The 26,303-nt window shown below is 34.0% G+C and overlaps 4 protein-coding genes and 1 pseudogene across 5 annotated transcripts; 2 read left to right on the top strand and 3 right to left on the bottom strand.

Annotated features, from left to right (window-relative positions):
* Positions 1-1,317: 1,317 nt before the first annotated feature.
* Positions 1,318-4,935, top strand: LOC115954487 (oligopeptide transporter 1-like). 2 transcript variants are annotated; one of them, XM_031072348.1, is made up of 7 exons: positions 1,318-1,351; positions 1,896-2,341; positions 2,521-2,618; positions 2,794-3,366; positions 3,487-3,754; positions 3,872-4,054; positions 4,144-4,935. In XM_031072348.1, exons 1-7 carry the CDS (start codon positions 1,345-1,347, stop codon positions 4,762-4,764), a joined length of 2,196 nt encoding a protein of 731 aa, XP_030928208.1. In that variant the 5' UTR covers positions 1,318-1,344; the 3' UTR covers positions 4,765-4,935. The 2 variants fall into 2 exon arrangements, with proteins under 2 accessions (XP_030928208.1, XP_030928207.1); XM_031072347.1 differs by having other exon boundaries at positions 1,324-1,402.
* A 73-nt stretch (positions 4,936-5,008) lies between these two features.
* LOC115954489 (pentatricopeptide repeat-containing protein At5g66520-like) lies at positions 5,009-6,985 on the bottom strand. Its single transcript, XM_031072349.1, has one exon. The coding sequence runs from the start codon at positions 6,947-6,949 to the stop codon at positions 5,072-5,074; it is 1,878 nt and encodes a 625-aa protein (XP_030928209.1). The 5' UTR covers positions 6,950-6,985; the 3' UTR covers positions 5,009-5,071.
* Positions 6,986-13,797: 6,812 nt separating this feature from the next.
* LOC115958088 (oligopeptide transporter 1-like) lies at positions 13,798-19,769 on the top strand. Its single transcript, XM_031076449.1, has 7 exons — positions 13,798-13,945; positions 14,492-14,937; positions 17,346-17,443; positions 17,624-18,196; positions 18,319-18,586; positions 18,736-18,918; positions 19,008-19,769. The coding sequence occupies exons 1-7, from the start codon at positions 13,870-13,872 to the stop codon at positions 19,626-19,628; spliced, it is 2,265 nt and encodes a 754-aa protein (XP_030932309.1). The 5' UTR covers positions 13,798-13,869; the 3' UTR covers positions 19,629-19,769.
* Positions 19,770-20,559: 790 nt separating this feature from the next.
* Positions 20,560-22,499, bottom strand: LOC115958016 (annotated as a pseudogene).
* Positions 22,500-23,244: 745 nt separating this feature from the next.
* On the bottom strand, positions 23,245-26,098 carry LOC115958017 (ER membrane protein complex subunit 8/9 homolog). Its single transcript, XM_031076379.1, has 5 exons — positions 25,818-26,098; positions 24,797-24,943; positions 24,635-24,694; positions 23,725-23,891; positions 23,245-23,621 (listed from the first exon to the last, which is right to left on the bottom strand). The coding sequence occupies exons 1-5, from the start codon at positions 26,022-26,024 to the stop codon at positions 23,591-23,593; spliced, it is 612 nt and encodes a 203-aa protein (XP_030932239.1). The 5' UTR covers positions 26,025-26,098; the 3' UTR covers positions 23,245-23,590.
* Positions 26,099-26,303: the final 205 nt, after the last annotated feature.

The following is a 26,303-nucleotide window of genomic DNA, read 5'->3' as shown; positions in this document are numbered from 1 at the left end:
GCCCCGTTCCTTGGTCATAACCTACTAGGGGTTAGGATCAAATAGTACTGCAATGTTGGAGTTATGTAGGTATTGTTGAAAGGTTAAAGGTAAATGATAACACTTTTGGTTTGAGTGTATTTAAGATGGGATGGCATGATGGGCTATGGGCATGTGTATATAAAGGAGTAGAAGTGAAAAGGGTAAATGGAAATGCAAAGAGTTTTTTGTGTGCGAGAAAGTGAAAAAGTCTTGAAACATTGAACTAAATTAAAAAAAAATAATAGTCTTAAAATATTGAATAAAAATTGTAACAAAAAATAGTCTTGAAACATTGAACTAAAGAAAATAGATTTCCTATTTTTAAATTTGTTCTTATATCTGATGTGGCTTAAGAGCATTTCAATTCTTTTCATAGAATATGCCACATGGCAGAACCTCATGCTCTCCCACATGAGGTTTCTACTTTTATATATATATATATATATATATATATATTGATTATATTTAGAATATTATTTTAGATTATTGTATAATGTATATAATATGAGAGTTGTACGTATAAAAAAAATTTAATTATTTTATTTTTTTTACTTGTCCCCATGATAAATTCCTTTCTTTACCACTGCTGACCCCCTAAAAAAAAACCCTACACTAAAGAAAATACTACTAGCTAATTACATCTAGTAAGTTTCACCTTCCTAATTAAAGAAAATTAGGCTAATAACAACCTAGCACTCTGTGCAATTTTAGATTTGAAACATAGAATCTAGACTATGACATGTACTCTTTCCACAGGCTGACGTAGTTCTCTAATCAACTTACTCTTCTCTCCCAAACAGCTAGTTAGTTATTTGATTTGTCATACATCAACCAAATGCAACACGTACAAACGGTATAACAAAGTGAGTCAAGGAACAAACATCAACCAACTGCAACACAAACTGTTTAAGCATGAACATATATTGAGATGCAAGCAAGGTTCGAAGAGCATGTAAGTATATGTAGATTCAAAAAAGATTCATAAATAAATAAACTAACGGCCCTCCTTTCTGGGTCAATGGAATCATAATGTGTAAAAATAGATTTTCCTTGTTTCTTTCCCTCATAACATAGCCTAATATATAGGGTCTTTTTGACCGCACATGCAAATTTGAAGTTTAAAAGTAGCATTCCTCACTTAAATTTTAAAGAAAAAATTTTATTTTTGGGTAAATATCTTGTAGTTAAGAGTCTGTGATTGTGTGCACCATACAAATAAGTTCCTTAAAAAAGAACAGGAGGGTGCTATATATATAACTAGTGCGGTGAGGTTGAAGCCATTGAAGGCTTTGTCATTCTGTATTCAAGAACAAGGTGAGAGCCATGACAGGTAACGTTGAAAATGGCTTTGGGAGGCTTGATCCCAGTATTGAATTAACCGGTAACTCTCTCTCTCTCTGAAAAAATAAGAGTTTCATACTTTACCTGAGTTGCATGCTCCATCTCATTTTCTTTGTTAACATTTGGTATGCCTGAAATCAAACTTCATTACAAAACATGTTTTCTTATAATTGGTGAACTTGACTTCTTTTAAGAAATGTTGTATTATCTGTAACATTTTTTTCCTGAGTATTTACTTACACATATAGAATACATAATATATTGAGAATATTTACTTTCATAAACATAATAACACATTATTTAAGCCTGAATTCAATGAGAAACATAGGTACATAATTGTGATAAAGTTGACACTAAATATTGTTAAGATTCATGATAATAGAGGCAACCATGGGTTGTTTATATAGTAAAAAGAATGCAAAATTATCATTCAATTGTATTATTCTTAATCATGACAAAAAAAATGTTTCCCTTAATTTTTTTGAATAGTTTACATCGTTACTTTCAGTAACATTGTTAATATGTACAAGCAGGGGATGAAGAAGTCAATGACAACCCAATTGAACAAGTTAGGCTCACGGTTCCAATCACTGACGACCCAACAGAGCCAGCCTTGACATTTCGAACATGGATTCTTGGATTCATATCATGTGTTCTTCTAGCTTTTGTGAACCAATTTTTTGCATACCGCCAAAATCAGCTGTATATTTCCTCAGTGTCAGCACAAATTGTAGTGCTCCCAGTCGGGAAGCTGATGGCAGCATACCTTCCATCCAAGCCAATAAAAATCCCACTCACGAACTGGTCCTTCTCATTGAATCCAGGGCCATTCAGTTTGAAGGAACATGTTTTGGTCACCATCTTTGCCAGTGCTGGGGCTGGTGGAGTGTATGCAGTTTATATTGTTGATATTGTCAAGGCTTTCTACCACAGGCAACTCTCTCCAGTTGCAGCCTTTTTCTTATCACAAACTACTCAGGTATTTTTGACTTGTTTCCATATTAAAGACATCATGGTTATAGGCAACAGATGTCTGATCCTGATTTTCACATAGAAAATGTATGAAACAAGAACATGTTTATTCATATAATACATAAAATGGTTCTGAGAATTATTTTTTCACTGTACCTCACTGTTTTGTACATATGAATTCTTCAGATGCTTGGATATGGATGGGCTGGAATATTCAGAAGATATCTTGTGGAGTCACCTTATATGTGGTGGCCTGCAAACCTGGTCCAAGTCTCTCTATTCAGGTACATCAACTTCTAGTTCTGTCTCTCATATTGAATAACTGTTTGATACAAAGCTTTCTCAAAGCAGAAAAATTCACCTAGCTTTTGGCTAAAGAAAAGGAATTATTTCCAAAGATTAGAGCCATTGATAAGTGAGTAATCCCTTGCATTGAACCAAGTTATATGTGTAATGCAGGGCATTGCATGATAAAGAAAAGAGACCCAAGGGAGGAACAACAAGGCTACAATACTTCTTCATGATTTTTGTAGCAAGCTTTGCTTACTACATTGTCCCAAGCTATTTTTTCCCCTCAATAGCGGGTCTCTCCTTTGTTTGTTGGATTTGGAAGGACTCCATCACTGCTCAACAGATTGGTGGAGGAATCCAGGGTCTTGGACTAGGCTCATTTGCCTTTGACTGGTCTGCTGTAGCTGGCTTTTTGGGCAGCCCCTTAGCCACACCTGGGTTTGCTATTGTCAATATCTTAGTAGGGTTTATCTTGACTGTCTATGTCCTTACCCCAATTTGTTATTGGAATAATGCATATGATGCTAAGAAGTTTCCAATCTTTTCCTCTCACACTTTCGATCACGATGGTCAAATCTACAACATATCCAGAGTTCTGAATGATAAGGCATTTGATATTAATCTTGATGGTTACAAAAGCTACAGCAAACTTTATCTAAGTGTCTTCTTTGCCTTCACTTATGGGTTGAGCTTTGCAACTCTAACAGCTAGTCTTACACATGTGGCACTATTTAATGGAGGGTAAGCTTCTGAACATTGAACTTCAAATTCTGCTCTATTCTTGTGCGACAGTTCTTTTGAGCTAACAAGCTTTTCATGATTTTATTTGTCTTCTCTATTTGGGTAAAACAAATTGAGCAGAATGATCTGGAAACTATGGAAAAAAACAAAAGATGCAACAAAAGATCAGCTCTCAGACGTGCATTTAAGATTGATGAAGAAGAGCTATAAAGAAGTCCCTCAGTGGTGGTTTATTGCTATCTTAGCTTCAATGGTGGCTCTTGCTTTGTTTGCTTGTGAAGGGTTTGACAAACAGCTCCAACTTCCTTGGTGGGGACTTTTAATGGCTTGTGGCATTGCATTGTTTTTCACCTTACCCGTTGGAATAATTCAAGCCACAACAAATTCGGTATGAAATCTCCAACCTTCATTGTATTCAATGCATGAAAGAACACAAACATGCATTGTAAGAGTTAACTATGATTTTTATCCAAACTACATTTCTCATAGAATGTGTTAATTGCAGCAACCAGGGCTAAACGTGATCACAGAATTGATTATTGGGTATACTTATCCAGGGAAGCCCCTTGCTAATGTGGCTTTCAAGACCTATGGCTATATTAGCATGTCACAAGCACTCTATTTCCTTAATGACTTCAAACTAGGTCACTATATGAAGATCCCTCCAAGATCTATGTTCATGGTGCAGGTAATTATGTAAAGAATAATAAAAATTATTTGGAATTTCGTTTACAACTTTTATATAACTGCTAATATTTTTTTAATTTGTATTCTCAGTTTGCTGGAACAATAGTTTCTTCATCTGCCTACTTCGGCACAGCGTGGTGGCTTCTCACATCTGTGGAGAACATATGTAATCCAGACTTGTTGCCCGAGGGAAGTCCATGGACATGCCCAGGAGATGATGTTTTCTACAATGCTTCAATTATATGGGGGATCATAGGCCCACTTAGAATGTTCGCAAAGCTTGGTGTCTACCCAGGATTGAACTGGTTCTTCCTCATTGGCTTCCTAGCCCCATTTCCCGGCTGGTATCTTTCACGCAAATTCCCCAATATAAAGTGGTTACGGCTTATTCACATGCCTATCATCATTGGAGGTACATCAAACATGCCACCAGCTAGAGCAGTGAACTATTGGGCTTGGGGAGCGGTTGGACTTCTCTTCAACTTCTATGTTTTCAGAAAGTATAAGGGATGGTGGGCTAGACACAACTATGTCTTATCTGCTGCTTTAGATGCTGGTGTTGCCTTTATGGGAGTTATCCTTTTCTTTGCCCTACAATCCAAGGACATTTCAGGTCCAAGCTGGTGGGGTATGGATGCTGACGACCACTGTCCATTGGCTTCATGCCCCACAGCTCCTGGAATTGAGGTCGAGGGGTGCCCTGTTTTTTGAGATGCCTTAGGAAATCACCACAACAAAGGGCTAGGTCTTGCGCACATATGACTTTCCAGGACCTCCAATGTTGATGAAGATCGAAGATGAAGCTATAGAGTTCATTAATTTGAAATATGTTGCTTCAAATTGGGTTAAGCCATTGTAGCAATGCAAATTCTGTAATTAAATGTTTTTTTTTTTTTTTATAAAAAATTTCCAAGTTAGAGTTTAAATTTGCGTTAAGTTGAAGGGGCTTGGTATATGACAGAATAATTTGTTTGATATCAAACCATTGAAATCACATAAAATTCACCAAGGGAAACCACTACCAGTAATCATTACAAGTACAAGAACCATCTTTAAAACAATGGAAACGGTTCCTGTCACGCACAATTATCTCTTTATTAACAATCCCCGAGATAAGTTTCATAGCAGCATGACAGTCTTCACAAACACGAAGATTCTTCATGATCCTAATTGGCATTCCGGGTGGTGTTTTCATCAACCCAAAAGCCAGTGCTAATTTCTCACTATGGCGATATAAAAATTTCTCCTTCTCATTCTCTTCTACATCCAGAAGAACAATTGAAGTCTTTGGGACATATCCTTTTATCTTTAATTTTTGAAGTAGTTTTCCCCACATCTGAAATATTTCCTCTGCTTGAGGATGGGACTCATCCCCTGCAGCAAACTCATGAAGCATTCCATCTACTGTGATTGAACTCCACCCAGGTGTTTTCTTCACACCTTGATCTCTCATCAACCTTCTCACCTTTGCTGTGTCTTCCCAGCGTTCAGCTTCTGCATAAATGTTTGATAAAACCACGTAGTATCCATCATTTAATGGATCCAGTTCCAAAAGGTGTTGGATTGCTTCTTCAGCCAGTTCAATGTTTTTGTGAACTCTGCATCCACCAAGCAAAGCTCCCCACACAACCCCATTGGGTTTGATAGGCATGTTCATTATAAACTCATATGCCTCTTGGAGAAGGCCTGCCCGACTGAAAAGATCAACCATACAACCATAATGCTCAATTCTGGGAATAATCCCATAATCTCTAGTCATGCTGTTGAAAAATTCACGCCCCTTGTCTATCATTCCCATGTGACTACAAGCATGCAATAGTCCAATGAAGGTTACATCATTCGGCTTCATGCCTATCTGAACCATCTTAGAAAATAGGCTCAAAGCTTCCTCGGCTTGCCCGTATATTGCAAGCCCTGAAATCATGGCTGACCATGATACAATTGTCCGTTCTTCCATCTCATCAAAAACTGTACAAGCATCCTTCAAGCATCCACATTTGACATACATATCAATCAAAGTGTTTGAAACACGAACATTTCGCCTAAACCCACTACAGTTTGAATACTCATGAACCCTCCTGCCCAAATCCAAGGCACCCAAATCAGCACAAGCTGAAAGAACAGCCACCACTGTCACCTCATTTGGCCTCAAACCTGCCTCCTCCATCTCCATAAACAAATGAATAGCCTCCTTAGGCTTCCCACATTGTACATAACCTGCAATCATCACAGTCCACGACCTCACATTTCTCTCGGGCATCACCGAAAACAACTCAAAAGCCCCCTCAACATCCCCACCCTTCACCAACTGACTTATCATTATATTCCACGTCACGACATCTCTCTGAGACATTTTATCAAACAACAACCGTGCATCACCCATCGTGCCACACAAAGCATACAAATGAACAATCATGTTCTGTAAAAACAAATTAGATCGAAACCCGAGTTTCTCCACGTACCCATGAACAATCCTGCCATTCAAAACATCGGATAAAGCCGCACACGCTTTAAGAACGAAAGAACAAGTGAAATCATCAGGAACAATGTCGAATTCCCTTAACTTATAGAAAAGCAAGATTGCATCAAATGGGGACTGCCCTTCTGCCCACGCCTTCAGACAGGAATTCCAGAACACAATCTCAGGCTTATCGAGGTGTTTGAAGACGCGTTGGGCATAAGGAAAATCGGGAGTGAGAGCAGTAACGAGAGCGAGCTTAGTGAGAGGAAGAGGAAGAGTAGAGAGAGGAGTGTTGGTTTTGATGAGGTGGGCATGGAGCTGTTTGAGCTCAAATGGGGTGTTGAAGCTGTGGAGAAGATTGTGAAGGTTTTGCGAAGTGGGTGAGTTTGAGTTTGGGTGAGGGAAAAGGTGTAGTGTGGAAACAGAGCAAAGCATTTTTTTTTTTTCTTTGTTGATTTAACGGTTTTTTGAATTCACTAACGGTTATATGAATAGAGGTGGACTGTTCGGTTTCATAATTATTTCCATCACCTATTACTCACTTTTGGTGGCCTCACGTCTAAAAATACTGGTGGGTCCCACACCTAAAAATTCTGTTTGGCCAAGTTTTCAATTTCGGTTTTCATTTAAAATTCTGTTTGGCCAAGATTTCAATTTCGGTTTTCATTACTCATAACTCAACAAAATAAGTGATGAGTTGCTGAAAATGAAATATGAGATATGAGAATGAGTTTTGAATTGTGAAAATTGAGATATGAGTAATGTGAGAACGAAACAAACCCTTTAACTTTATCGAAAATCTTATTATTACACTTTGCAAAAAGTAAAAACTCTCTTTTGAAATAGTGTTAACAAGATTTTACAATTTTAACTAAAATTATGTTTTAAAATCAAAATTTTAGTCCATGTGGCAATGTATGTGCGGCGATTATTGTGTATTAGTCGAAAACTTGTGCAATGCACGTGAAAACTTTGCCTAAAAGTATGTTGGTCTCGAACTTTGCATAAAAAGTATAATTAAAATATATTAGTCTCAAACTAAAACAATAAATACTATTGGAAGACTTAAAAAAAAAATAAATAAATAAATTTGGTGTGCATCTAACTTAAAGTCTTTGTAGTCTCTAGTTTCTACCATGTGGGATACCAAAATTATTTTTTCATTATAGATTATATGCCAAATATTTGTAGCTAGAATCCTATAAATTGCTTAGATTTTCAAAAGGGACAAATGCTATCATAATCTACAAAAGGGACAGATAATATTAGAATATATGATCGTAGTATCTCAATTGTTTGTCAATATCTAAATTATGATCATCTTTATGCTCATGATGGACCTACCACTTTCATGCATTTGTGTAAAAAAAAAAAAAACACCAGCAATTCAAAGGCATCACAAATAGTTTGGTCCAACTTGTGAATTTCTTAATCAGTTATAGGAGCATATTAAAAGTCATATTAACAAATTGGTTTTCATACCTAGTACCATAGCATCATGAACAATTCAAATTTTAATATGAATATAGTTGAATGCAATATGACTATTGGTGACTATGCCATATCGCATGCCACTTGACATTTTCTGTAACACAACAAGAAAAACACTCATTATCTTAGAAGACAATCCTTCCAATATGTAGCTTATTGGTAAGATTGAATATTATCTTCAATTTGGGGAATCCTAATATACCACTCAAAATATGAGAGAGGGAGGTTTTGGAAGAGGAAGAGAAAATAGAGTGGTGAGACTGTTGATGTTAGACTGTACATTTCACTTCTTTTTTCTTTTTAATAAATTTTTTAGAGTGATTGTATATTTTCCTTGACTGTACATCTCCATTAGTTCACACAGAAGGGCTAAATTAAGACTTAAAAAATGAGTAGGATTGTTGGTTTAGTCAAATAGGATCTCTAAATCCAGACTTCAAACTACTGTTTTTAAAGAAGTTGAAGAGCATGTGTAGTTTGAGAGGAAGATGAAAGTTTCTAAGTGAGTTAGGGTCTTGACTTTCAAGTTACATCTACACGTGGAGGAGGAGAAAGAGAGTTTGTAAGTGGGTTAGGATCTTGGCTTTCATCTACACATTGGAAAGGATCATGCTTGGGTCATAATATGTATAGGAATAAGTGGGTTTGGGTTTTTCATAAGGTTTGATTTGATTTAGTCTAATTTTCAACAGTAGCCCATTTTTTAGATAATAGTAAAAACAATTTAACGTGATCTTTTGAGTAATAGTAAAAAATAAAAAATAAAAAAATAAAAAAAGAGTTCATGAAAAGAAGTTAAACAGACTAAATGAAAAATTAGAGCGCCACATGACAAGACCTCATGCTCTCTTGCATGAGATCTCTGCTTATTTATATATATATATTGATGATGTGTAATAAGGAATATGCGATGATCATTACTCTTATTTTTATTTTTATATTTAAAAAGAAAAATGTTTTGTGTGAAGGATCCTACTCGTGTCATTTTTTTTTTTTTGTAGTTCTAAAAGGAAAGTCTATAGATTCAAAAATTTTGACACATGATTAATGTGGCAAATTATTAGTGGTAGGAAAAAAAATATAATGCCAATGGTTCAAATTATTAGTGATAAAAAAAAAATTTATATAAGTCTATTTAAAAACCTTTTAAATTCGAACTTTCATATTATAAGGTTCTGATGCTATTCACAAGGCTAGAAATGTTATGCTTTTCAGTCACAAATAGAGCAATGTGTGTATGTGCGCATGAATATGTGTCAAGAATGGTTACCTCACAAATATTTTCTAGCATCTGTAGATTTTTGACATTGCCTTTGATTGGTTGAGTGCAAATGGTCCATAGGTATGATGAAAATGGGCTAATTTTTCTATACATTGATGCTTTATAATTTTCATGGTTAAAGACTTATTTTTCACCGATCTATTTTGTATTTTCAGCATTCTTTAAGGTGTATTTGTTTGGAGGTGAAATAGGGTGGATGGAAAACTTTGGAGAGAAATAAGAAGAGAAACTTTTTTAGATTGTGTTTTGTTGGATGAGAATGAGAGATAATAAATGGTGGGGTCTAAGTGTTTTCTCTTTGGACCCACCAAAAAGTTTCTCTCCCAAATAAAAAGAAAACTGAGAGGAGAAAGCTCATGAAATAAGCTTCCAAAAATACCCTTGGAATTCACCTCTAAATCTCCAATGTGTTGGTTTTTTTTTTTTTTGGTTATTAATGTGTGTTGGCTTTCTCTTTTTTCCTTTATTTTTTCTTTCTCTAGTACCAACGTGTTGGCGTTGTTTTTTTTTTTTTCTTCCTTTGATTTTTTCTTTCTGTTACTAACGTGTGTTGGCTTCCTCTTTTTTTTTTTTTCTTTTTTTTTTTTCTTTCTCTGGTACTAACGTGTTGGTTTTTTTTTCTTTTTTTTTTTTTTTTTTTGCTTTTGTCTGGACATGTTGGTTTCTTTTCTTCTTCTTTTTTTGGTGCTCATATGTTTATTTTCTCATTAATTTTGGTTGGTTTTTGTTAGTGTTCCTTTTTTTTTTTTTTTTTTAGAAAACAGTTTTGGGTTAATCTCTTAAGCTTTTTTTTTTTTTTTTCTTTTTGAAGTGTCCATCTATACACAATTTTTTAAAAGTATAATGTGTTACTTTTTGTTTTATTTAATAGGGACATGATGGTAAATTTATACAAACTTTATTTTTAACCAAACAAAAAAAAATTTCATCTCTCCACTTTTCCACTCTCCCAACCAAACACAAATGAGAGAAATTAAAATATTTTCTATCCTCCCACTTTTCCATTCTCCCAACCAAACGGACCCTTAAACTTATTATTTCACATTTTATAATTTCATTAATAGGTCGAATTTTCCTTTCATGATGTCGGCCAGTAGGAATTTTAATTTCATGGTAGAATTTGTTGTATGCTTTCCATTAAAATTTTCAATTCCTGTACGTGAATTTGTTACATTCAGTGTGATGCTATTTTGTTGAAGGACAAAGTTTAGCTACAAAATTACTCAATAAAATAAATATTACTGTATATCAATCTATATATATAAAAGTAAACATCTCATACGAGAGTGCATGAGGATCTACTAAGTAGCGCTCTAAACTTGCATTTAACATTTTTTTTACCTCTTTCATTAAGTTTTTTTTACTGTTACTAAAAGTTTACATTAACTTATTTTACTGTTATCTCATTAATGCCTCATTAATTGACTAAAGTTACACCATACATTTCTCTATTATTCATGTCTTTTAGCATACCCATCGTTTTAGTATTTTTAATTAAAAAAAAAAAAGCAAAAATAATAGTAATAACTAACCAAATAAGGCCCTGGAGAGAAATAGAGAGACACAGAAATGTTGTCAATTATTAAATAAAACACATTGTTTCACTATATATTACCAAAATAAAAGATCTGAGACTGACAAAACATTTGAAAGTGAGAGAAAGAGAAATCTAAGGGGTCACCACCTCTGTTATATAGGCCTCCCACTACCATCAAGATGCCGAAACCCTACGAGTAATTTTTTTTTCTTTTTTCTTTTTAAAATTAGGGACTTAAATATGATTTAGGTTTGGGTAATTTGGTTGGATAGTTTTTGTTTTAGGTATATAAGTAGAGAAAATATTTGGTGTGCAATGTAAAGCTATATTCTACCATGGTTTAATTTTAAATCATCTATAAAATACATGCATACACACTTACCCACATCATGTCTTAATGTCACACTATCGATGAGTAGAAGACGGTAAGAAAGTTGGGCATACTTTCATTTCATGGTATAAAATAGTGAACACAATACAAATTAGTTGATTTTCATAGTCCCATTACTCTTTTGCATTTATCTTTAGTTTCATTATTATTTTAAAAATTAATCTTACCTTGAGAAGGCGGTAAATATGCAATGAAACTACTAAACTAATTTTTAATATCTCAAAATGTATATATTTCTTTACTCTAATTTAGTTTACTTTTTCTTTATAATATATGTACAACATTATCCAAAATCGTTTTACATAAAATATCAAAAAATTATCCATGCATCACACGGGCAACTTACAAGTTTCCATTAATTGCATGTTCTTTACGCTTTTAATACACATATGAAATTTTGCGTCAATCGAATATTATTTACTATATGATCTATAAGTTTATATTTTATGTATAATTTTAAACTACAAAAACTTGCAATTTAAATAATTTATTGATGACATAGCTATTAATTTTTAATTTTCTATAAATTTTGTAAACATGAAGAATATAAGAAGAAGATGTTATCCAATGGTGGATTTATCAAAATTCATCCTCAATAAAAAGATATTGAGTAAGGTTATAGACTTAAGGTACAACCAATTTTATAACTAAACTTTGTCCTTTGTTAAAAATTTATTACATTTTGAATATTCAGTTCCATGATACATAACTGATGTTTCGAGGCAATGCTTTGATTTCCCTGAATTCTCTAATGTTTTCTCTTTCTTTTATGTCCTAGGTGCTGGGAGGTCTGCCACATCCCTGAATGATAGAAAAGCATAAAAACTATTTTCCCAGAATTCATTTGTCTGCTCAATTATATTGATTTTTTTTTTTTTTTGCTGAATTAAAATCTTATTGAACCACATCAGATACAAAATCTTGGGATGCCTCAGCCAAGATAACATTAACAAAACTTGGAGGGCCAAATCCCATATCAAAAGAACCAAAAAAAGACTGACTAAGAGACCACTTGGCTAGCACATGCGCAGCCCTGCTCAATTGATCATTCATCTTTGTTTACATCACCAGTTCACGAGGAATCTGAAATTAGAGAAAGAATAAAGAAGGGCAAGCTAGGGAAGTTTAGAAAATTGCACAAATATACGGTTACAGGGTTACTGCTTCTGTAGAAATGTATCACCCTCTCTCTTTAATGTGGCTACCTACTCTTAATTTAGGTTCATATAATCATAATGTATCAAATGCTTAAATCATATCCATCGGAATGGTTTTGGAAATGCGTTGTGGTGGCTACATCTGTGTTTTAATGTCAACCAAGGTTCTTTTTTTATTTTTTTCTAAATTTTTCCTGTACACTTGGGAAGATAAATATTGTGTAAAAAATTTTCCTTTGAAAAAAAAAAAAAAAAAAAAGATATGTAATGATTTCAATGGTATTTTGGTTGGAGCTAGCCTTATGTCGACACTTTTGACTGTAACAGTAGTTCACATATACATAATATTAATGGACAAACGTGTAATCCTCAAATTGAGATACATAATTATGACACTAAATCAAAAAATAAAATAAATAAATAAAGAAGAGCCTCAGAGTGAGGCTGCTTTAAATGGTGTGTATTATGTTATGGACACTTATTTTGTTGAAACATAGAATCATGGCCGCCAAATTTAATGAATAGACTACTTCAAGGGAATCTAAAGCCGCAAATTAGTCTAGCTAATAATTTGTAACTTAGAATATCATGATTGATATATTTATAGAAGGCATACAAAGACTAATACTAACTTCCTATAATCTGTTAAAAACTGATCATAATTCATCCTAATCCAAACAAATTTTATTTATTTATTTTGTATTAATTAAAGTAAATTATTAGGATAAGAACAACCTGGCACTTAACTGTGAAATGGACTCTTTCCGCGTGGTGACCTAGCTCTCTAATCAACTTAGTCTTCTCTCCCAAATAGCTAATTACTTATTTGCTTTGTTATAAATTAGCAAAAGAGAAATGGTATATAACATTTTCACAACATATCCAAGGTGGTAGATTATTATTGGTAGACAAAAAAATGATGTTAGTGGTGAACCTAGATTATAACCAATAATAATGTGCCACTTAAGATTTGTTACGACAATGTTGTGAAAGTATTGTGAACGTAGAATCATCCCAAACTACTCAAAATACAGCATAACAAATTGAGTCAAAGAACACACATCAACCAACTGCAACAAATTACAACTGTTTAAGCATGAAGATATATTGAAAATGCATGCAAGGCTTGAAGAGCTTGTAAGTAGATGTAGATTCATAAAAGATTCAGAACTTAATGAAAAAGCGGCCCTCCTTTCGGGTCAATGGAATCAAAATGTGTAAAAATAGATTTTCCTCGTTCCTTTCCCACTACACAGCCTATAATAGCAGGGTTTTTTTTAGCACAAATGCAAATTTGAGGCTTTAAAGTCGCATTCTTCACTTAAAATTTGAATAATTTTTTTTTTTTTGGGTAAATATCTTGTTGTTTCCAGTCTGTGATTCTGTGCACCATACAAATAATTGCCTTAAGAAACAACAGGAGGGTGCTATATAACTAGTGTTGATATTGAAGCCACTGAGGGCTATGTCATTCTGAGTCCAAGAATAAGAGGAGCCATGACAGATTACATTGTAAAAGAAAACCTTCGAGATAAGTTTCCTCAGAAGCTTGATTCCAATATTGAATTGACTGGTAACTCTCTCTCTCTCTCTCTCTCTCTCTCTCTCTCTCTCTCTCTCTCTCTCTCTGTGAGAGAATTAGAGTTCCATAGTTTACTAGAGTTGCATGCTTAATCACATTTTCTTTTTAACATTTGGTATGCCTGAAATCAAACGTCATTACAAAACATGTTTTCTTATAATTGATGAATATGACTTTTTATAAGAAATGTTGTATGATCTGTAACATATTTTTTCTGTGATTATTTACTTACATGTATAGAATACAAAAAATAAAAAAAAATAAAAAAATAAAAATAAAAATTGAGAATATTTACTTTCATAATCATAATAACCCATTATTTACGTCCAAATTCAATGAGAAACATAGGTATGAAATAGTAATAAAGTTAACACAAAATATTGTTAAGATTCATGATAGTAGAGGCCACCATGTGATTTTAATATAGTAGAAAAAAGCAAAATTATCATCCAATTCTATTCATCTCAATCATGGTAAAAAGAATGTTTTCCTCAATTTACATCTTTAACTGGTAACATTGTCAATATGTACAAGCAGGGGATGAAGAAATCAATGATAACCCAATTGAAGAAGTTAGGCTCACGGTTCCAATCACTGACGACCCATCAGAGCCAGCCTTGACATTTCGAACATGGACTCTTGGCTTCATAGGATGTGTCGTTCTGGCTTTTGTGAACCAATTTTTTGCATACCGCCAAAATCAGCTGTATATTTCCTCAGTGTCAGTACAAATTATAGCGCTCCCAGTCGGGAAGTTAATGGCCGCATACCTACCATCCAAGCCAATAAGATTCCCATTCACAAAATGGTCCTTCTCATTGAATCCGGGGCCATTCAGTTTGAAGGAACATGTTTTGATCACCATCTTTGCCAGTGCTGGGGCTGGTGGAGTGTATGCAGTTCATATTTTTACTAGTACCAATGCTTTCTACAAGAGGAAAATCTCTCCAGTTGCAGCCTTTCTTTTATCACAAACTACCCAGGTATTCTTTACTTCTTGTTTCCATTTCAATGTCATCATGGTTATAGGCAATTGATGTCTGTTCCTGCCTTTCACATAAAAAAAATGTATGAAACAAGAACACCTTATTCACATTGAGAATATCAGCCACTCAAGTGTGTATTCTAAAAAAAATAAGTACTTTAGCTACAAAATTGATCGTATGCTACAACCTTACTCAATAAAATAAATATTACTATATATTTTAAAAATCTAATTGTTGAATTACACGTTCTTTACGCTTTTAATATACATGTCAAATTTTATGTCAATCAAATATTATTTATTATATGATCTATAAGCATATATTTTATGCATAACTGTATACCCACACATTACAAGTGATAATTATTTTAGGATGATCTCATTAAATATATTTTTTATTAATATTATTATTTTAGTTATTAACCATTGGTTTTTCATTACTTTTTTAGTTTATAAAAACCTTAAATATACCTTTTTTTAAACCTTTACACACACACACACACCATAGACTACTACTCTATAATGACAGTGGCTTATTAATTTTATCATTTTTTTAATGATCTCATTTGTAACACTTCTTACCCTTATCATATATTTACTAATTGATGGTTTGCATATCAGAGACGTTAAATGAAAGGTAGTATCATTCATTAGATTTTCAAAAGTAATAGTGTATGAAAATTAATTATATATATATATATATATATATATATATAATAAGGTTAAATAAAATATCAAAAAAGGAATTTTAAAATTTTCTAACTTAATTTTTTATGTGATTTCTTCTAGAAAACATCCCTTTTTAGTTGTGATTAGAAATATGGTTTCCATGGTTAGAGTTTGATTAGTTTTAAGTTTAAATTTAATACTATTATTGTAATTAATGATTGATTATTGATTTAATTTTTGAAGTGAATGTAACAGTTTATTTTACTATACTGTAAAGTTTTTAATGTTTCTCCTTATAGCCTCATTGTTTTCCAATTAACAGTTACTAATTGAAGTTTGATTTCTTTTTTTTCTTTATCTATTATTTATTACTTTGTATTTTTTTTTTTTTACCATCTCTCTCTCTCTCTCTCTCTCTCTCTCCATTGGCAACCTATCATTTGATGATGATTCTATGACATTAAATATGTATTATTAGTTTCTTTATGTTATATTTGGTTTGATATCCTTATTTATTCTTTTTTTTAAATTTTATGTTTCTAAATTGGCATTTGTTTTGTATTCTATTTTTCCTTTGATGCGTTAGGTGTGAGAATGAGTGTTTCTCTAGCATTACTCCGTTTATGAGGATAATTTTATTTATTGAATTTAGGTAAAGTACTAAATGTTTAATTTTTTTAAATAAAAAAAATGAGAGGAAATATAAATAATTTAATGATATATATGAGGAATGTGGTTGAATTTAAATGTTAAATAAAATAATATGAGAAGAAAAAAAGTAAAAATAAAATATATAACAATAAACACTAACTTATCCAAATCATTTTATGTAATATAATAATATTATATTTGTATATACTATCTTTAATTTTTTTATAATACAATAGGATAACATTTAACAATTAAAGTGGGAAAAAAAAAGCCTAAACTAAATCATATAAACCCAAAATAGAGTTCTAAAGAACACAAAACTTTATCAAGCTAAAGTAGAGATGTAAGAAAAATAAAAATAAAAATAAAATCCACCAAAAAAATTGAGGGAGAAAGAGAGGAAAGTAACCCCTTTTTATGAGGGAAAATTATGGAAAAAATGGAAGAGTGAATGAAAAATTTATACTAAAAGGATTTTAATAAAAAGAAACGAAATAAAAGAAGATAAAAGGAAAGAGGAAGATTGATATTAAGGTAAAAAGTTTGGGGAGATGAAAAGGTAAGGGAAGAAGAAAAGTTGGAGAATGTGTAAATATTTAAAAAAAAATAAGTGAATGTAAAAAAAAAAAATATATATATATATATATAGAGAGAGAGAGAGAGAGAGAGAAAAAAAAAATTGGAAAGAAAAAATGATAATGACGTGGACGTTGATATGACTTAATTGTAACAACAGTAAATGTAATACTTCAGCTTTTAAATAGATATGATATAGATATAGATTTTAAATTACAAAAACTTGAAATTTAAACAATTTATTTGATAACATAACTATTGATCTTTAATTTTATAAAAATTTTACAAGTACGAAGGGCATTAGTAAAAAATATAATCCAATGGTAGATTTTCAAAATTTACCTTTAATAAAAAGATATTAAGTAAGGTTATAATATAAGGTTACAACTAATTTTGTAACTAAACTCTATCCAAAAAAATAAAGTTCCATCAATGTATATAATAAATAAAATGGTTATTAGAATTATTTTTTTCCTGTACCTCACTGTTTTGTACGTATGAATTCTTCAGATGCTTGGTTATGGATGGGCTGGAATTTTCAGGAGATACCTTGTGGAATCACCTTATATGTGGTGGCCTGCAAACCTGGTCCAAGTCTCTCTATTCAGGTAAATCATTTTCTAGTCCTGTCTCTCATATTGAATAACTGTTTGATAAAAGGATTTCTCATAGCAGAAAAATTGACCTTGCTTTTGCTAAGGAAAGGGAATTATTTCCAAAGGTTAGAACCATTGTTAAGCTCTGGGTATTAATCCCTTGGATTGAACCAAGTTATATGTGAAATGCAGGGCATTGCATGACAAAGAAAAGCGACCCAAGGGAGGAACATCAAGGCTACAATACTTCTTCATGATTTTTGTAGCAAGCTTTGCTTACTACATTGTCCCAAGCTATTTTTTCCCCTCAATAGCGGCTCTCTCCTTTGTTTGTTGGATTTGGAAGGACTCCATCACTGCTCAACAGATTGGTGGAGGAATCCAGGGTCTTGGACTAGGCTCATTTGCCCTTGACTGGTCTGCTGCAGCCAGCTTTTTGGGTAGCCCCTTAGCCACACCCGCGTTTGCTATTGTCAATATGTTTGCGGGGTTTGTCTTGACTGTCTATATCCTTACCCCATTTTTTTATTGGAATAATGTATATGATGCGAAGAAGTTTCCAATCTTTTCCTCTCACACTTTCGATCGCGATGGTCAAACCTACAACATATCGAGAATTCTGAATGAAAAGGAATTCGATATTGATCTCGTCAGTTACAACAGCTACAGCAAACTTTATCTAAGTACCATATTTACTTTCACTTATGGGTTGAGCTTTGCAACTCTATCAGCTAGTCTTACACATGTGGCAATATTTCATGGAGGGTAAGCTTCTGAACATTAAAGTTCTAATTCTGCTCTATTCTTGTGCAACAGTTCTTTTGAGCTAACAAGCTTTTCATGATTAAAATTCATCTTCTCTATTCGGATAAAAAAAATTTGAGCAGAACAATCATAAATCTCTGGAAAAAGACGACGACTACAGCAAAAGAACAGCTCTCAGACGTGCATTCAAGATTAATGAAGAAGAACTATAAAGAAGTCCCTCAGTGGTGGTTTATTGCTATCTTAGTTTCAATGGTGGGTCTTGCTTTGCTTACATGTGAAGGGTTTGACGGACAGCTCCAACTTCCTTGGTGGGGACTCCTCATGGCCTGTGCCGTTGCACTGATTTTCACCTTACCCATTGGAATAATTCAAGCCACAACAAATTTGGTATGAAAATCTCCGACCATCATTGTAATGTATTCAATGCATGAAAAAACACCAAAAATGCATTGTAAGAATTAACTATGATTTTCATCATTTTGCATCAGTTTTGTAAAAACTACATTTCTCACAGAATGTGTTAATGTTAATTGCAGCAACCAGGGCTAAACGTGATCACAGAAATGATTATTGGGTATATTTATCCAGGGAAGCCCCTTGCTAATGTGGCTTTCAAGACCTATGGCTATATTAGCATGGCACAAGCACTCTATTTCCTCAGTGACTTAAAACTAGGTCACTATATGAAGATCCCTCCAAGAGCTATGTTCATTATACAGGTAATTATGTTAATAACAATAAAAATTATTTGAAATTTTGTTTACAATTTTGATATAACTGCTGATATTTTGTTAATTTGTGTTCTCAGTTTTCTGGAACACTAGTTTCTTCAACTGCCTACTTCTGCACAGCGTGGTGGCTTCTTGAATCTATTGACAACATATGTAATCCAGATTTGTTGCCCGAGGGAAGTCCATGGACATGCCCAGGAGATGATGTTTTCTACAATGCTTCAATTATATGGGGAGTCATAGGCCCGCTCAGAATGTTCGCAAGGCTTGGTGTCTACCCAGAATTGAACTGGTTCTTCCTCGTTGGCTTCCTCGCCCCTTTTCCCGGCTGGTATCTTTCTCGCAAATACCCCAATAAAAAGTGGCTATCGCTTATTCACACGCCTATCCTCCTTGGAGCTACAGGAAACATGCCACCAGCTAGAGCAGTGAACTACTGGGTTTGGGCAGCTGTTGGACTTTTCTTCAACGCCTATATTTTCAGAAGGTACAAGACATGGTGGGCTAGACACAACTATATCTTATCTGCTGCTTTAGATGCTGGAGTTGCCTTTACGGCAGTTATCCTTTTCTTTGCCCTGCAATCCAAGGACATTGTTGGTCCAAACTGGTGGGGTCTGGATAGTAGCGACCACTGTGATTTGGCTGCATGCCCCACAGCTCCTGGAATCGTGTCCGAGGGGTGCCCTGTTCTTTGAGATGCTTAAGCAAATTACCAAGACCAATGCTGATAAAGATCAAAGATGAGGCTTAGGAGTTCATTAATTTTAATTGTTTTGCTTCATATTAGGATAACGATTCAAATTCTGTATTTAATTAAATTTTAATTTCCAAGTTAAGAATGTAAGCTTGCCTGAAGTTGAAGGTAATTGGTATTTGACAGAATAATTTGTTTGCTATCACATGAAGTTCACCAAGTGAAACCTCTACTAGTAATCTTATTTACCGCTAATTTCTCTACCATGGCGATATAAAAATTTCTCCTTTTTGTTCTCTTCTATAACCAGAAGAACAATTGAAGCCTTTGTCACATACCCTTTTATCTTTAATTTTTGAAGTAGTTTTCTCCACATCTGAAATATTTCCTCTGCTTGAGGGTAGGACTCATCCCCAGCAGCAAACTCATGAAACACTCCATGATCTACTGTGATTGAACTCCAGCCAGGTTTTTTCTTAACGCCTTGATCTCTCATCAACCTTCTCACCTTTGCTGTGTCTTCCCACCACTCTGCTTCTGCATATTTGTTTGATAAATGCACGTGGTTTCAATCATTTAATGGATCCAGTTCCAAAAGGTATTGGATTGCTTCTTCATTCAATGTTTTTGTGTGTTCGGTTATAGAAATTTGACCCAATTAATTAACCAATTACCAAGTTGATTGATTAGATTTTTTTTTTTTTTTTTTTTTTGAAGAAAGTTGATTGATAAGTTAAATTACATGCAAATCCAATTAAGAGACAATCAAATCACCAAACTAAAATTAAGTGCATTAAAAAATAAGTTTGACATGGCAATTTGATCACGAGGGAAAACCCTTGTAGGCAAAACCTCATTAGGTGAATTTCGGGTCACTACTCTCAAAGAATCCACTAACAAGAATAAATGTTACAAATATAAGGAATCTTGCCTTATTTCAAAGTATCTGTCTACACTAAAATATATAGATCTATAAGAAAGCACAACTCTAGCTACCAGTTGGACTACTTTTTGCAAAAGACTTCTCACTTGCACGAATCTCCTATTCATGACTAACACCACATCAACCGCTTGATTATTTTAGCTTTTTCAATGTTATTCAAATCACATTTTGATGAACCGGTAGTAGTTTGGTACAAAACCCTAGGCACACAGAATGCCGCAACAACTCCAAGTATGCGTGTGTCTCTGTGTGTAAGTAATAGTGGCCATAAAATATCCCTTTTATATGTTCTAGAACCCTAGTACATGAAGTCCAAGACATACTAAGTGATTGTGAGCTGAAATATAAAAACCTGTTTAGTTTTCCTGTAGCTTGATAGATCGCAAGGTGTTGGGCCAAGTTTCAAGATTCATTTATTTGCAATAGATCGACAGGTATCGAGAGGTATCAAAGTCCTATTCTCGCAATTTTTCTTGAGGAGTCTTTGTGTCTTCAATTCATACCACTTGTTATTTTTTAATATACTTAAAAACCAAGACTAAAATACATGTAAAGTGCATTTTCACTTGGATATGCTAATACATAAAAATATGACCTTCACATTGTGAACTCTACTTCAAACAAGCAAAGCTCCCCACACAACCCCACTGGTTTGATAGCTAGGTATGTTCATAATAAACTCATATGCCTCTTGGAGAAGGCCTGCCCGACTGAATAGATCAACCATGCAACCATAATGCTCAATTCTGGGAATAATTCCATAATTTCTAGTCATGCTGTTGAAAAATTCGCACTCCTTGTCTATCATTCCCAACTGACTACAAGCATGCAAAAGTCCAATAAAGGATACATCATTCGGTTTCATGCCTATCTGAACCATCTTAGAAAATAATCTCAAAGCTTCCTTTGCTTGCCCATGCATTGCAAGCCCTGCAGTCATGGCTGACCCTGATACAATTGTCCGTTCTTCCATCTCATCAAAAACTCTACGAGCATCCTTCAAGCATCCACATTTGACATCATATCAATCAAAGTGCTAGAAACAAAAACATTTATCCTAAATCCACAACAGTTTGAATACTCATGAAACCCTCCTGCCTGAATCCAAATCACCCAAATCAGCACAAGCTGAACGAACAGCCACTACTGTCACCTCATTTGACCTCAAACGCGCCTCCTCCATCTCCATAAACAAATGAATAGCCTCCTTAGGCTTCCCACATTGTACATAACCTGCAATCATCACCATCCACGACCTCACATTTCTCTCAAGCATCAACGAAAAAAACTCAAAAGCCCCATCAACATCCCCACTCTGCACCAACTTATCATTATATTCCACGTTACGATCTCTGAGACATTTTATCAAACGACAACTGTGCATCACCCATCGTGCCACATGACGCATACAAATGAACAATCATGTTCTGTAAAAATAAATTCCATCGAAACCCAAGTTTCTCCATGTGCCCATGAACAATCCTGCCATTCAAAGCACCCGATAAAGCTGCATACGCTTTAAGAACGAAAGAACAAGTAAAATAATCCAGGAACAATGTCGTATTCCCTCAACTTATAGAAAAGCAGTTTGCATCAAAGGGGGACTGCCCTTCTGTGAGGGCCTTCAAACCGGAATTCCAGAGAACAATCTCGGGCTTATCGAGGTGTTCGAAGATGCATTAGGCATGAGGAAAATCAAGAGTGAGAGTGGTGAGGAGGGCGAGCTTAGTGAGAGGGAGAGTTGAGAGAGGAGTGTTGGTTTTTATGGGGTGAGCATGGAGTTGTTTGAGCTCAAATGGGGTGCTGAAGTTTTGGATAAGATTGTGAGGGTTTTGTGAAGTAGGTGAGTTCGAGTTTGATTTTGAGTGAGGGAAAAGGTGGAGTGTGGATAAAGAGCAAAGCATTTTTTTTGTCTTTGTTGATTAACGGTTTTTTAAATTCACCAACGGTTATTTGAATATGGTTCATTAAATTTAAATAAATATATAATAAATAAATAAATAAGGCAAACCAGTTTCGTTTGAAAGGCCAATGCTTGAGAGGCTTAGATAAGGATGAAAATAAGATAGTTAATTGATAAGTTATTTTCCTCCCGTCACTTTTTTTTTTTTTTCTCTTTTTCTTGAAGGAGTCAAATTTTGTTTCGTAGTTTTAAAAATATAAATTTGAAGAGATGTCCCACTCATAAAACTTTTCCATTCTATTTGTGAAGTTCCAAAATGTACCCTGCTTTAAAACGTTAATAAATTTATTAACTTACCCCTTACTTTTTTTTTGAATGTCAAAACTCAAAATCATTGAAGATAGTTTTGGAAACTGATAATGCATTAAATGATTTTCCCTTAGTATCTAAAAATATGGGTAGAGGAAATAGTATTATAGTATATTGAGAAAGTAAGAGTTGCAATGTTATCTTAGTACTAGTTAGTTGTAGTTTATTTGTTTCACTGGATTTATGTAATGTACCGTTCATGAGAAACGAAATTATTTCTTTGTGAAGTTTAGTAGCGTACCATTCAAGGATCGTGAATATATAAGATTGTAAATCCAGCAACAAGATGGCGCAGCAATCCCATTAATGAGCTCTCTCAAACCTGCCTTGGCCAGTGATATAAAGACAAAGATGCCATGTGAAGAGCTGATAGAGAAAGCAAACTATTTGAGAAACTATGACTTGTCATTCCAACTCTGTAATCATAAATTTGAGCTGAAATTTTCTAATTAAGAAACCACATAGGTTCTCCAAGCAACTTAAAATTTAACAGGAGAGAATACATTTTCAATTGATAAATAAACCAAGAAACTATCTCAAAAAGTAAAACAGTCATAGGCACATGATCAACCAAATTCTCTGATCAATTTAGTCTCAACCAAAATCTCTGATCTCTTTGGTTTTGTCACCTAAATATCTAATCAATTTATCGTTTTCATCCAAAATCCAGCATAAGAGACTGAGTTAGGCATAAACATCAACACTGCAACACAAACTGGTTGCTGAAAAGCTGGAACAAAGGACAAGATTACTTGAAGAGCTCAGGATTCAGCCAATCCCTGCAAATAAAAGTAAATTGTAGATTTTGGTTTCAATCAATAGCAGCTAACCACAACAACAAAAGTTGGTGGGAAAAGAGAGAACAAAGAGTATGGCACTTACTTGCTAATGTCATCAAGGTGGTCGTCAAAATCTACAACATCCTGCCATTTTTCAGTTGAAATATGATCCAATAGTACTGCATTTGCTGATGGCTCCCTAATGGTCAACTGGCTGCTTCCCTCCCCTCCAGCCAGCTTCCAGTTCTTAGATGAATCCCTCGTGTAAAGCTGATTTACAAGGAAAATAATATAAAAGAGGATCTAGGACAAGATAAACTTACAAACATATAAGAGAAAGAGAGTAAGTTATATAACCACATCAAGGACTAATAAGCAAAATGGATACGTAGAAGAGGGGTAAATATTGAACAGCTATGAGAAATTACAATGACACAAGAATTATCATCATGTTCTTTAATATGGTTTATCCTTCAACCTTTAGCTTCTCTCTTCTAAAAGTTCATACACCACTGTTCCATGTACAATCTAACATTAAAAAGTGGACGTCAAAACTCTCAGTCAAAATGATTAATTTGCTACCACATCTTTCTCATTTGTTGAAATCAATTTTATAGTGTAGACACTTATCTCCAATCCCCAATTCAAGAACATCACTCCTTTATAGCCTACTCCAGCTGCAATGCTCCAACATTACAGGCTATATTCCCACCATATTTTCAAATTCAGCATAAATATCACAACCTTACCCACTTGCTTCCTAATAAAAAAACTAAAACAGACTACATCTAAATAGGTATAAAAATTAGAGTTAGTTTAATAAATTTGAGTGTTAAGTTTTTCTATAATTAGATGTAGACAAATAATTCAAAGAACCTTGTGACACTGGGAAAATATATAAGCCAACCAAGCACGATACACTAAAAACCTACTTGCCTTTCATTAAATACCATTACATAATCAAAATAAAGCAAATTGACAACTTTACAAATGTCAAGAACAAGAACACTGACCTGCATTACAGGGCTCCGGTCCTTCCCCTTAGGTAAAGCTTCAAGCTTTCTGTTATCCAACTGCAAAGAAATAAAACAATAGGCAGTACAAAACTCAAAACCCTGCACTAAAACCCAAGCACAATTTTCTTTCTAACACCTGCCTATAATACAAACACGTACCAACAGAATGGCAGCTTGGGGAAAGTATCGATAGATGTGATCACCGACATTCTTGGCCACCCCACTAAGCTCATAATCATCAAACCTCTCATTCGCATGAAAATAGCCCACAATGTTCACGCCTTTCGCAGCATAATGCTCCTCTATCTGAAACCCAACCAAAAAGCAAGCACTCAAAAAACCAAGCCCCCTATTCCGTTCACATTTAACAGTTCCCATATCATTCTTACTATTATGAAACAAATTATTCAAGGCTCGTTTTGCTTTAACCCAAAAAATTAATCTTTCCTCCCCTAAACTATGGTTCAGTGGCAATGTATTCTCTCAATCATATGTAATAAGCACTTTGCCCCTTGTCATTAAGATTTCCATCAAATTTAACAACAAAGTCAATATTTTTTGACTTATTTTCTGTTAAACTTGACGAATATTCTAAAGAGTGACGAAATGTTTCACATAACAAACTGAGTCTATACAAATTTACAAACATAGATATCTAAATACATACATTCATACAAAAACACATACAGCCATAATTACAAGAAAAAAAATTATCCCTAAACTAAAAAAAATACCGAAACTACACTTTTAGTCCTCGAACACAATAGGGATAGTTTCAAATTCCATCTCTCAACCATTTTTTTTGTTCCACAAACACCTAAGTTTCGTCTCTCAACTATTAACTGTATTGAATCCATCCTCAACTTTCAAAATCAATTCAACTTCTAATCACAAATTTAACTCGAAACAGCGAAATTAACACAATTAATAGTTGAGGAACCTCAATTTTGAAAAGAAAAAAAAATTGACAAAATTGAATCTTTGACAAATGTACAATGACCAAAATTGTAGTTATCAAACAAACAAAAAAAATTGAAAAGATAGGATTTGAATTTCAGATTTTAGGTTTAAACAGCTAAATTACCAAAACGAATTACAAAATTTATTCAAATCGAGCAATTGAGATTGAATTACAAAACCGCAAAAACCCTAGAGAGAGAGAGAGAGAGAGGGGAGTTACGAGGATGAGAGAGATCTCGAGCTGAGGGAGGAGGCCGAGGTGGGAGTGGAAGAGAGGGACGGAGTCGGTGATCTCCACGACGTCGTTCGTCGGCGAAACGCGGCCGAGGAGGACGGCGTTGACGGCGGAGGATTTGTGCTTTAGGGCGTGGAGGACGATCTTCATGTACGCGTTCTGCGCGATCTCGTATCTCGACTCGCCGCCCATGACTCAGTTTTGTTTTGAGTTTCTTTTTCTCACTCGCTCTGATAACTCAGGAAAAAAAAAAATAGCACTAAACAAGAGAAGAAAAACAGTTATATTGGTTATGAATACTCCAAACCAACGACGTCGTTCTTATTCGCTATCTTTTTTCTTTTTCTTTTTTAAATCTCAAATTCTTTTATTACTACTTCCATATTTTCACTTGGAAAATTTTCAAAAAATAATATTATTTTTAAGAGAAGTGTTGCTTTCAAAATATTTTTACAACAAATCATAGGTGGC

This window comes from Quercus lobata, chromosome 8 (genome assembly GCF_001633185.2).
Source record: "Quercus lobata isolate SW786 chromosome 8, ValleyOak3.0 Primary Assembly, whole genome shotgun sequence".
NCBI lineage: Eukaryota > Viridiplantae > Streptophyta > Magnoliopsida > Fagales > Fagaceae > Quercus > Quercus lobata.
The sequence above is the reverse complement of the archived record's forward strand: the minus strand, read 5'-3'. Positions and strand labels throughout refer to the sequence as shown.

Excerpts from the sequence above, each read along its gene's own strand:
- LOC115954487 (XM_031072347.1), top strand. The coding sequence starts at position 1,345 with ATGACAGGTAACGTTGAAAATGGCTTTGGGAGGCTTGATCCCAGTATT. Across the intron at positions 2,619-2,793 it reads GTCCAAGTCTCTCTATTCAG|GGCATTGCATGATAAAGAAA; the intron begins GTACATCAACTT and ends TGTGTAATGCAG. Across the intron at positions 3,755-3,871 it reads TTCAAGCCACAACAAATTCG|CAACCAGGGCTAAACGTGAT; the intron begins GTATGAAATCTC and ends TGTTAATTGCAG.
- LOC115954489 (XM_031072349.1), bottom strand. The coding sequence starts at position 6,949 with ATGCTTTGCTCTGTTTCCACACTACACCTTTTCCCTCACCCAAACTCA.
- LOC115958088 (XM_031076449.1), top strand. The coding sequence starts at position 13,870 with ATGACAGATTACATTGTAAAAGAAAACCTTCGAGATAAGTTTCCTCAG. Across the intron at positions 14,938-17,345 it reads TTTTATCACAAACTACCCAG|ATGCTTGGTTATGGATGGGC; the intron begins GTATTCTTTACT and ends TGAATTCTTCAG. Across the intron at positions 17,444-17,623 it reads GTCCAAGTCTCTCTATTCAG|GGCATTGCATGACAAAGAAA; the intron begins GTAAATCATTTT and ends TGTGAAATGCAG.
- LOC115958017 (XM_031076379.1), bottom strand. The coding sequence starts at position 26,024 with ATGGGCGGCGAGTCGAGATACGAGATCGCGCAGAACGCGTACATGAAG. Across the intron at positions 24,695-24,796 it reads CCCAAGCTGCCATTCTGTTG|TTGGATAACAGAAAGCTTGA; the intron begins GTACGTGTTTGT and ends ATTTCTTTGCAG. Across the intron at positions 23,892-24,634 it reads ACCGGAGCCCTGTAATGCAG|CTTTACACGAGGGATTCATC; the intron begins GTCAGTGTTCTT and ends CTTGTAAATCAG.